Here is a 12,425-nt window from a genome sequence, read left to right on the forward strand (position 1 = left end):
GAGACTCATAGCTTGTGTAACCAACCATTAAAGTATTACAAGAGTACCTAGTCAATAAACACAAGCTACTACTATCTATCGCCACACTCAATATGGACTCAAAGACCCATTCTGGACCCTTTAATTGATGTATGTAGATCCAACTCATATCAATAACTTTATTCAATCCTCTCTTGAGACTGGCTCTAGGTGAGGTTCATAACATTCCCCACCCCTTCAAATTTGCCTTATCTCTAAGGTGAGAATCCCCAAAAAGTGTGTGAATATAGTATTTTCACATGATTGAATTATCCCAATTCTTCAATTGAAAGTTCAGTGCCAAAGGTTACAAGTGGTTTAACTTTCCATGTTAAATTAACATGCGACTCAGCTCGCACTTACGAGGCTACTTCTGCCATGAAAATTTTAGCAAATTTTGCCTCATGGTGAACTCCAGATTGCTTGTATCCAATTCTTGATTTGGAAATGGATTAATCACGCTCTAGGATAACTTTTTTGTTGTCATTATCAATCTGGCCTTGGTTTTCCCTTTCCATCATCAAATTTGTGTTCTTTAATTGTTGTTTCACACAAAGGTAACTTCATGATTCATATCAACTATGTATATTTCTGCATTGAATTTCTGTTGTGCAGTCAAAAGGGAAACATCTCCATTTTCTCTTGGGGCTGCAAAAAGATATGGACTGAAATCACATGAAGCTTCCTGCTTTTCATAAGTCACTGAAACTACTTTCGGTATTTTCTTTATACCTACATACTTTCTGCAACACTTAGGCTATGTTTGGGAGCCTTGCTATGGGATGGAAACACGGTTTCAGTGTGTTGCCAAAATATTGTTTTGCCAATGTGATGTTGAGAGATGGAGTTGCGAAAAACTTCCTCTCGTGGAAGGTGTTGAAATGTGGTGTTGGGCCTACCAACACTAGTCCCAATGTATTGTTTCAGCAACGTCACTGCCCCCAAACAGAAAGAGATTATGAGAGCATGATGGAAACCACTACACAACCTCAGATTCAAGGCTCCCAAACATAGCCTTAAAGTCACTGCTTTGCATGCTCAATGAAATATCCTTCAGTTTCTCTCTTTGTTCTGCAGTTAGAACACTAACAACAGCTTGGACAGCATTCAATAATAAGGTTTTATTGTCTGATGATGGATTTGTTACAGGGGTAGAAATTACCATCTTTATGTGGTAGAATAGTCAAATGCACCTGTAGCTGCTTGATATTCTAACCACTCCTAATTTTTTTCTAATCACTCCTTTCAGCAAGATTCTTTTTAAGCAAAATTGTATTCCCTGCTCAACCACCAATTTCATGTTGCACCAATCAAGCCATTTCAATACATTAACTGCAACCATCAACTTCAAAATGTCTAAATCCTTCAACACACTTTCAAGTCACAACCTATTATTTGCTTGCTTGCAATTTACTTTCAAAGCTCCTTTCATAACCTTTTTAATTGCCTTTGTTTGAGATCAAAACTGCCTCTCAGAGTGTAGAGTCGTCCTTGAATCAAAACTTACACTTTGGTCCATTGCAATAATAGAAGTTCCAAAACTAGGCACATTACCAGTTGCAGTGAATTCACTAAAAATAACTGTGAGTAACTTGGGGTCATTGTGCTCTGCTGTGCACCTAGATGAAACATGACATTTCAACCCAATCTAGTTATCATCAACATTGTACCACACGCACCACTTAGCACCACTTTTTGAACAACCTCTGCAGTTAGAGTATACCTAGAAGTAGCAGTTAAAAGGTTGAAAATACACAGAAATTTTGAGTTCACAGAGCAGAATTACCTAAGTCATTGTCTCAGTTCTATCATTCCTAATAGCTGCATTTGTCTCAGGCATTTCCACAAACACTAGGTGTGCAGACCCCACCAAACTGGACTGAACCATTTTACCAGGCTTCATTCCCGATTCGAGGGCACATTCTTGGATTTGCCCACATTGATCTCCCAAAAGCTTGTCACCTAATCATACCATGAAGAGAAAAATATATTGGAAATTTATCTTGCCATTTTACCGTGATCACACCAATCACGGTGAAATCTGGCTTGCCAGCAGTTGCATGGAATTTGGTAGGTTACCCTATCAGGTAACCTTACCAAATTTCACGTTACCTTACCATTTCACCTATTGTGGTGAAATCTGCAGTTGCGTGTATTATGTAAACTTACCTTTTGCCTTGTTTTGGTTGTTGTAACCTTTCTTGATTTAAGGAACAGAAATCATGTACCCTATTTAACCTGTATCCTTTCCATATTGCAATAATGAAAAAAATGAGAATTCTCACTCTCTCCTCACATGACACCATTTTAACATGGTATCAAAGCACAGGAGCTAAGAGACATCAATAATGGCTTCCAATAACAGTAATGACGGTGCCGACAACATAAAAAATGGATCGATGTCCAAAACGGAGTTTACGTCAAACCCATTCTTTCATCGTTCCGACAACCCAAAAATATAGTTGGTTTTACAGCAACTAACCCGAGATCATTTTTTCATATGGAGCAAAGCCATGATCATGGCTTTGAACGTCAAGAACAAGCTTGGATTTGTAGATGAATCCATCACCAAGCCTGAGTCAACATCGTCATCATTTATAGCATGGGAGCGATGTAACAACACGGTGCTGTCATGGATCCTCAACTCCATGCACAAGGACCTTGCATTGAGAGTGATTTACAAAGAATTCGGAGCAGAAGTTTGGTTAGAGCTTCGAGAACAATTCTCCCAATCAAATGCTCCTAGGATTTATCATATCGACAAGAGATTATTAACCTGAGGCAAACACAATCTTGGGTGGCGGCATACTTTACCAAGTTGAAAGGTATGTGGGATGAAATGTCAAAGTATGTCACTATCCCACCGTGCACATGGAGCCGAGAAGATTATCCAAGAGATGTAACAACGTGAGAGGCTCATCCAATTTTTAATAAGCCTCAATGATAGCTACAATATCATTTGCAGCTAGATGCTTCTCATGAGTCCTCTACCAAGTGTCTCTAAATCATATGCCCTGATAATTCAAGAAGAAAGGCAATGAGACCTCTGAGCCACACCTGCTTAGAGAAGATCCGGCACGTTATGAAGCTTGATTATTCAAAAACTCCACAGGGTCGTGCTCTGCCTAAATGTGACCATTGCGGTAAAATGGGTCACGTTAAAGCCAAGTGTTCCTATTTTATAGTTTTTCCAACCGTAAAAGAAACTCTCCCAGTGTTCACCTCAATAGCAAAGTCAACGTCAATGCTTCCATTGCGACATCAAATCCAAAGAAACTGAATTCATGTCTTGTTGTTCTCCAACTTAACCAAGAACAATATGACAAGATCATGGTTCTTGTCAATATAGTTAACCGGACTCCATCACCTATGGCCAATCTCGTAGGTAACCTTTCTAATTCATCAGTTTGCTTATCTATGTCTCAATCCTGGATTGTTGATTCAAGTGCCATGGATCACATTACAAATTCTTTGGATAGTTTTTGTTTTTTCATAAAGGTTTCTTTTTCCTCTTGTTGGCTTACCAAACGGTTTTCCATTCCCGTGATGCACATTGAAAGCATCACGATTTCTCCAGAAATCACCTTGAAAAACTTCTTGCATCTCCCTCGATTTAAGTTTAATCTTATTTTCATTAACAAGCTAATTCATGATTTACAATGTGAAGTCATATTCAAGGATGATTAGTGCTTATTTCAGGTCTCACGCTCGAAAAACAAGATTGGAGCGGGTAGGCTACAGGAAAACCTCTATGTTCTTGTGATTGGTGGTAACCGTGTTCTTAGTACTTATTTATCTTCATTTTCACCCATTTGACATCTTAGACTTTAACATTTGTCTAGTTTGAGACTTGAAATTCTTGTTAATTAAAATAAAGTGCATGAACTGTATTTTACAAAGCCAAGCAAACTAAGCTACCATTCCATCACAGCACCACTTCCACAACCAAGAAGGCGTTTGAATTGATTCATTGTGATATATGGGGTGCATACCAAACCATCTCTATGGTAGGAGCCCAATATTTCTTGACCATATCGGATGACTTTCCCTGATGTACATAGGTTTACCTTAAGCTGCATAAGTTTGAAACTTTTGGTGTTAATAAAGATTTTTTTGCTTTGGTTCAAAACCAATTTAGTGTGAATATTTTAACCCTTCCTTGATGCATCAGGTTGAGTAAAACTCTGGGCATCGAAGGGCCTGCAAATTACTAGTTTAAGCATTTGGTTGCACTTGTTAAATTAGTGACAGAGATGGTTCTGGATGAGAGTGAGCACATGAGTTCGGGCATCAAGCAACGCAATACTGCTTTAGGGTTGAATCTCTTATCCCCACAAATCAGACCTTGCTCTATTTCTAATCTACTCCTAGATGATTCTGCCTTGTCCATACTGTGTCGGTGCAACCATTGCTTCAAAGTCCTACCCATGGAAACCACCTCCACTAGAATCAAAGATCACTACCACCATCCTTATTGGGAGCTCCAAAGGGTTCAAGCTTAATGCAAGGAACCATTTTGACAAGTTCTGGGGTCATCAAAGCATGAATTGGAGTAGGCTTTATTCGGTGGCTGCCTTTCTTATGCTTACAGGGCATTTCAACAAACACATGGCAGGTGTATCTTTTCTTGCCGTATTCGTAAAATTCCATGGTCAGATCGTCCTGATCATGCAGAAGCTGCGCTATGGCAGCACGTAACCCCACTAATGTTGGGTATTATTCTTCGAAAAAAATAAAATGTTGGGGGATTATTTGCCCTCCTCATTGAGTTCAGCATTTTGTGGGGAGGATGATTAGTGAGGACTCTCTCTCTCTCTCTCTCTCTCTCTCTCTCTCTCTCTCTCTATCTATATATATATATATATATATATATATATATATATATATATATATATATATATATATATATATATATCGCCCCCACCGCTGATCACTAAAGGGCATCTTTCTGCCCATAACATTAGCTAATTCATGGCAATTGACGTTGGACGTGCGTTCGATCGATGCGTGTCCGACGATTGGTCATCCACTTATACAAGTTTTCACACACACACACACACCAGTCTCTCCTTTACCTCTTAAATGCATCGTAGGTATGGGAGACCTTTCGATGGCATTGCCACACAACTCCGCGAGGACAACTTCATTTTAATGATCTACCAAATCCTCATTCCCCAAAAATCTTAACCCTCATTAGGGACCTCCAAGGATCTTGGTTCTAAGTGATCATTACTTTGAGTTTGCAAACTTGCAATCTCTCCTCCCCAGGATTTGATTGACAAAGGAGGATTTTGTATTGCTAGCATTCTTACTATTCAATATGTTGTCACTTTACAGTTCTCATATTTAGTGACTCATATATATATATATATATATATATATATATATATATATATATATATAGAGAGAGAGAGAGAGAGAGAGAATATGAGACACTACAAGAAAACATATCAATTCTGACCATTAAAATTGACCACAATAAATTATCGTCATCAATAATAAATTAATCCCGACGATAAACAATATCGTAGTAAAAATAGTTATAGTCGACGATATAATATTGTCACTCCTATCTCATAAATAATATGAATAGGAGCACGTGAAAGATGGTCAGGACTAGATATGGCCGACGATATTATCGTCACCTTTTAAATAAGATGATAATTAATTGATGCCTATTATCTTTTATGCTTTTCGTAGTATAGACAACCATAATTATCGTCGTATATATTCTTCTCTTCGACGATACTTACCATCATTAATAGATCATAAATAATCAACATATTGATGATGATAATTATCATCATCAATATGTTGATTATTTGTAATCTCTTGACGATGATAATTATTTTCATTAATATATTGATTATTTATAATCTAATAACGATAATAATTATCATCGTTATTATGTTGATTATTTGAATCTCAACGATGATAATTATTATGGTTAATAGATTATAAATAATTAGTATATTGATGAAGATATTTATCTTCATGAATATGACAATTATTTATAATCTATTGACAACGATAATTATCATCATTAATATATCAATTATCTGAATTTATTAGCGATGATAATTATCATCCTTAATAGATTACAAATAACTGGCATATTGACAATAATACCTATCGTCATTTATATGATGTCAATAGATTACATATGATTAACATATTGATCAGGATAATTATCGTCATCAATATGCTGAGTATTTGTAATCTATTGATAATGATAATTATCATCGTCAATATGTTGTCAATATATTATAAATGATCGGCATATTGATGACAAGAATTATCCTCATCAATATGATGATTATTTGTAATATATTAATGACGGTAATTATCATCATTATTATATCGATTATTTGAATCTATAATTGTTGTCATCAATATGTTGGTATGCACTGAGATTTTTATAGGTTTTTTTTTATATTTTTTTCTAAAATTTTATTGTATGGATGCGATCTAGATGCATGTTTTATAGAAATAAACTCTTGAATCATCCGATTATGATGCATAAGAAGGATCTTTTAAGGCTTAAAAATCAATGGCTTAAAATTTTCATAAACATGCAAGCATAAAAAATCATATTTCTTGATCCGATTGTGATGATCTATTAGTCGATTTCAAGCAAATGGATCACCCTGAATGCATCTTCAAGGTTAGATTTGCAAAAAAATATGAAAATGTCGGTTCATACCAGTTTGCATATTTTATTAGTTTACATGTTACATTTTTTCTTGATCAAGGGTAACTAAAATATGCGAACTAGTCAAATATGTAAACTGTTATTCACCAAGATTTTTATAGATGCATGACTTTATAGAAATAGACTCTAGGATCATCTGATTACGATGTATAAGAAGGATCTTTTAAGGCTTGAAAATCAATGCTTAAAATTTTTGTAAACATGCAAGTATAAAAATCACATTTCTTGATCCAATTATGATGATTCAATAATTGATTCTAAGCAAATAAACAATGTTTGCATCTGCATGGTTAGATTTGTGAAAAAACCTATGAAAAATCTTAGTTCATACTAGTTTACATGTTTTGTTTGTTTACATGTTACTGTTTTACTTGATTCAAGGTAACTAAAATATATAAATCAGTCAAATATGTAAACTGGTATTTAATGAGATTTTCATAGTTTTTTTTTCTAAAATTTCACCGTACATATGCGATTTAGATACATGGTTTTATAGAAACTGACTCTTGGATCATCTGATTACGATGTATAAAAAGAATCTTTTAAGACTTGAAAATCAATCAGTAAGAATTTTTGTAAACATGCAAGCATAAAAAAATCACATTTTGATCCTATTACGATAATCCAATAGTCAATTCCAACCAAATAGACCACACTGAATGCATTTGCAGTGTTAGATTTGCAAAAAAACCCTATGAAAATCTTGGATCATGCCCGTTTACATATTTTTTTAGTTTACATGTTATAGATTTCCTTCATCCAGGATAACTAAAATATGTAAACCAAAACTGGTATGCAGCGATATTTTTATAGGTTTTTTTATTTTTTTCCTAAAATTTTGTTGTATTGATGCTATCTAGATGCATGGTTTTATAGAAATATACTTTTGGATAATCCGATTATTATATATCAGAAAAATCATTTAAGGCTTAAAAATCAACCGCTCAAAAATTTTGTAAACATGCATGCATAAAAAATTACATTTGATCCAATTTTGATGATCCAATAATCAATTCCAAGTCACTTTTAATGGACCCGCTTGAACCCATCTTAGGACCTAAAGACCCAACCCTAGACCCACTTAACCCAATCCATAGTAACCTTTTGCAAACTCTATCCATATCTAAATATATCGAACATCCATCCAAACCCTAATAACCAAGTCCAAGACTGTCTTATATCCATTTTGGTTTGTGTGTTTATTGCAGGATAATTAAGGACCGTGATTAATGAATATGGAGGATAAGTATATAGGGTCGGAAAATAAATTTCATATATGCATTACAAAATACCATTGCCGAGAAGGTTGAAATTTTGTCATACTTGTTTTACAACTAGTTGGCAGTTGTCTTTCTGTGGTATACTGGTGTGTAAATATGTAGATAGGGTTAATTGGTGATTTAGTTATTTCTATGCTGTGTAAATTTTGATCTTTTGTTCTCTATGTTCCAAGTTCCCTTTCAGTTCTGCATGCTTTTTAGACATGGATCGCATCTAACAATTTCAATTCAAGGTGATCTGTAAGCCAAGAGTAATTTTAATTCACATGCCCTGCTAAATGTAAAGATTCATGCCTCCCTAATGTTCTTAGAAATCAAAGCAACTTATCTGCTATAGCATTAGATAAGTAATTAAGAGGGAGGCTAAATTTCCAATCTCTATATTGGCTACTCATATTTGATGTGGCTTTTGTGTGTTGGGATAGTCATGATGTCTCATGGATTGGGGTATACCGCCTTCTTACTGAAAGAAAGTGAACTTGAAAGAAGAAAATTTAGATCCATGCCACTTGAATCTTTTGAATGGAAGAGCAATACATCTTCACATCCTTGAAAATGTAAGCACATGAAATGCAAATCGATCTCACCTTGATACACTGTTAATACCCTTAACATGTTTTTATCTCATGAATGCAATTTCTCAAGAATTGCATTCCAAAATGGGTTTAATAAACCCGACAGGTCCCAACCAACACCCCCCTGATCCCCTCTCCCGATTCATTTCTCTTCTTTCGTGAACCCTATCCGAGGGAGAGAGAACAAAAAGCAGGGGCAATGCGTGGCTGGTGGCGGGTGGCCGGAAAAGAAGGCAATCGTCCTCTCTCTCTCTCATGCTGTCCTCTCACTTTTATTTCTTCTTCTCTCCCTCTTTCAAATAATTGATCATCTGTTATGCAGAGAGAAGATCGATCTGGCTAGTTTACAGCTTTAATGATAAGAGGATGGGGACACGGATGAAGCATTGCCCTGAGGTAGGGTCCTCCTTGTTCTTCGTACTCTTCTTGTGGTGTCTGATTATTTGAAGAAATAATTCACTCTGCACATAAACTGTTTGTTAGAATGCCTCAAAGAGGCTGAAACGGCAAATTCTAGATTATATTTAAATTTCGAACAGATTTGATGATTGGAGCCATGAAGATGGGTCCAAATGTTAAAGGTGGTCAACTCCTGCTAGATTTAGAAACATATGGGATTATGTAGCATCGAGGATCCCATATAAAGCTCACTTCTGCAATGAAAGAATTAGCATTTCAAAGCTTTACGGGGCTGGACTCCACTGCTTCATTACCTGGAAAGTCTCGGAGTAGGAAAAAGGCTAAACAGGATTCTATTGTTGGTCCTGCTGTTGATAAGGAAGTGTCACATGAGGCTGCTGGTGTTAAACCTGTTGCATTGGTTCCAAAAGAGCTTCCAATCATAGAAAAGAAAAATCTTGTTCTTCAGGTGGGTTTTCTTATCACATTTTTATCCTTTTCATTGTAATAGCAAGTTGAAGAGCTTATTATTTAATTGTTTCCAGATAAAATTTGCTCCAAAGCTTGTGAAAAATGAAAATTTAAAATCCAATGATAGTTTGGAGAAAGCTATAGATGAAGATAAAGAGGAACTGGAAGCTAAGCCTTATCCAAGTCTTCTTGAGACTGGAAAGTTGCCTCCAGAGGAGATCTTATCGTTTCCAATGTTCAAGGTTCTCTCTCTCTCTCTCGATCGATCGATCGATCGATCGATCACACACACACACAAATGTATGATGTTATGTGCATGTGAAGGATGCATGCAAGAAGTCTTCTCAAAAATAATATTTTTTAACTCATGCAGAATTATACTGCCGGTGATCCTTCTCCTGTGCTGTACATAAAAAACTTAGCAATAGATGTGGTTCTGATGACTTCTACTACATATTTGGTAAGCTGAACTTTTTTTTAAGTTTTGCAACTGCAAAAGGTTTTTCATATAGAGAAGTTTCAGATTCTTGTAAGTGAAGAAACTAGTAAAAATAAGTACATTTTCTTTATTATGATTTTTTTTAAAAGAATCCTTGGAAGCTGGTGTGATAATTTTTTATTAATTTTTAATATTTCTCTTAACTTGTAGTGGATGCAAGACTTTCACGAGAAGAGGTGAGTAATATTACTCATTCATATGATGCTTATTAGGTTGCAGTCACATGTTTGAAATGAACTTCAGTTACCTGTATCGTTTTTCTTGGAATACTAGCAATATCTATATATATATATATATATATATATATATATATATATATATATATATATATATATATATGAGAAAGAGAGAGCACTTTCTCTATCATTTGCTACTTATGGTTATTTTTACATTTTTGTTTCTCATAGAAATCTTTTGATTGTAAACTATATATTTTTTTAAATAGGGACTTTTGCCTATGATAAATTTTGCCGACAAAATTTATCATAGGCTATTTCAAAGTCAATGGCAAAGATATATATCGTTGGTTTTTAATATATAACCGATGATAAATATTGTCATTGATATTAAATATAGTTAATGATATTTATTGTCGAATTTAATTACTATAACTGGCAATATTTATCATTGAATTTAATTACTATAACTGACGATATGTATCATCGACTATTTGATCATATATGATTTTTCAATATCTCTATGATGATAATTATCCACTACAAGAAAACCGTGGATTAGCGACGGCCTCTATCCATCGCTAATCCGTCACTAAGCCGTCGCTAAACTGTTTAGCGACGGCTTAGCGACGGATTAGCGATGGATAGAGGCCATCGCGATTTTTTGCTCGCTAATTAGCGAAAAAAATTATCTGTCGTTAATTCCGTCGCTAATTTGCGACAGATTAGCGACGGACATTATCCGTCGCTAATCTGTCGCTAAATTTTTAAAAAAAAATAAAAAAAAATTGATCCTTGTCGGGCGGTATTCCGGCAGCACTAAGCCGGACTTATACCGCACCCGACAGGCATTGCATGCACATAACGATCGCTCTGCCTCATCGCGAACCGGCGTCGCCGTCCTCCATGAACCGGTGCTCTCCGGCGTCGCCGTCCTCCATGAACTGGCACCGTCATCTTCCGTGAACCGGCGTCGCCGTCATCCTCTGTGGACCGGCGTCATCGTCCTCCATGAACCGGCGCCAACGTCCTCCAGCGATCGCCGACCGTCCTCCGTGAATCGACGTTGTTGTCCTCCGTGAACCGGCGCCGACATCATCCAGCGATTGCCGACCGTCCTCCGGCGTCGCCGTCCTCCGTGAATCGGCATTGTCGTCCTCCGTCAACCAGCGCCGACGTCCTCCAGCGTTCGCCGACTGTCCTCCGGCGTCACCGTCCTCCACTCTCATGTACATGCTCTCCAATAAGCTCTCCGACGTCGCTCGGTTTAAATCGAGCGCGGTCGATTTAAATCGAGCGCGGTCGATTTAAATTTCAAACAGGGAGAGAGGGAAAATTTCGCGCTTGGTTTAAATCGAAAATTAGCGACGGATTAGCGACGGAAAATTTCCGTCGCTAATCCGTCGCTAATTAGCGACGGATTAGCGACGGAAATTTTCCCTCGCTAAATCCCTCGCTAAAATGTTTTTCTTGTATTGAGAATTAGCGACGAAATACTTGTTGTCGTTAATTCGTCGCTAATTAGCGACGGATTAGCGATGAAACAACTTTCATCGCTAATCCGTCGCTACTTAGCGACGGATTCATTAAGAAAGTTTTCTCTAGCTAATCTGTCGCTAATTTGCGACGGAAAAAATCCGTCGCAAATTTCCGTCGCTAATTAACATTTTTCTTGTAGTGATCGTCGACTTTAATATATAAACGATGATATTTATCGTTGATTTTAATTAGTATAGTCAACGATATTTATCGTCGAGTTTAAATAATATAAGTGACAATATTTATCGTCGGTTTTAACTAGTATAGTTGATGATAATTATCGTCACCTATAATTACTATTACCGACGATATTCTAAAGTGGACCGTTTTATATTGACTAAATGAAATCATTGAATTTATTTTTATAAAAACAATGATATATAAAACATCGTCCAAAATAGTAATATAAACGACTATAAAGGTTCGACACCTGTGGCGATGATATTTATCATTGTTTATATTATTGGTCACCATAAATCATATATTGTCGACGATAAATATCGTATGCAATGACTTATTTTCTTTTAGTGAGAACTGAAAATATGAGAACTAATGTGTGAACCACGATTTCATGGATTTTTTGTTCTTTTCTCTTGAATCTAAGAGTATGGATGTGATCTACATACCTATGCTTGGTTTTATAACAACCCTATCTTAAATCATCTAATTTTGATGCATAAACAAGAATTTTTAAAGGCTTTAAAATCAATGGTTCATAATCTTCATAAATATTCAAGCATTCAAAAATCACATTTT

General features: G+C 36.0%; 1 protein-coding gene across 1 annotated transcript; it reads left to right on the plus strand.

Annotated features, from left to right (window-relative positions):
* The first annotated feature begins 8,913 nt into the window (after positions 1-8,913).
* LOC149844652 (U11/U12 small nuclear ribonucleoprotein 65 kDa protein-like) lies at positions 8,914-10,153 on the plus strand. Its single transcript, XM_089997292.1, has 5 exons — positions 8,914-8,981; positions 9,069-9,453; positions 9,530-9,697; positions 9,829-9,915; positions 10,105-10,153. Exons 2-5 carry the CDS (start codon positions 9,244-9,246, stop codon positions 10,132-10,134), a joined length of 495 nt encoding a protein of 164 aa, XP_089853418.1. The 5' UTR covers positions 8,914-8,981; positions 9,069-9,243; the 3' UTR covers positions 10,135-10,153.
* The last annotated feature ends 2,272 nt before the right edge of the window (positions 10,154-12,425 follow it).

This window comes from Nuphar pumila, chromosome 2 (genome assembly GCF_984573655.1).
Source record: "Nuphar pumila chromosome 2, dmNupPumi1.hap1.1, whole genome shotgun sequence".
In the NCBI taxonomy this organism is placed as follows: domain Eukaryota; kingdom Viridiplantae; phylum Streptophyta; class Magnoliopsida; order Nymphaeales; family Nymphaeaceae; genus Nuphar; species Nuphar pumila.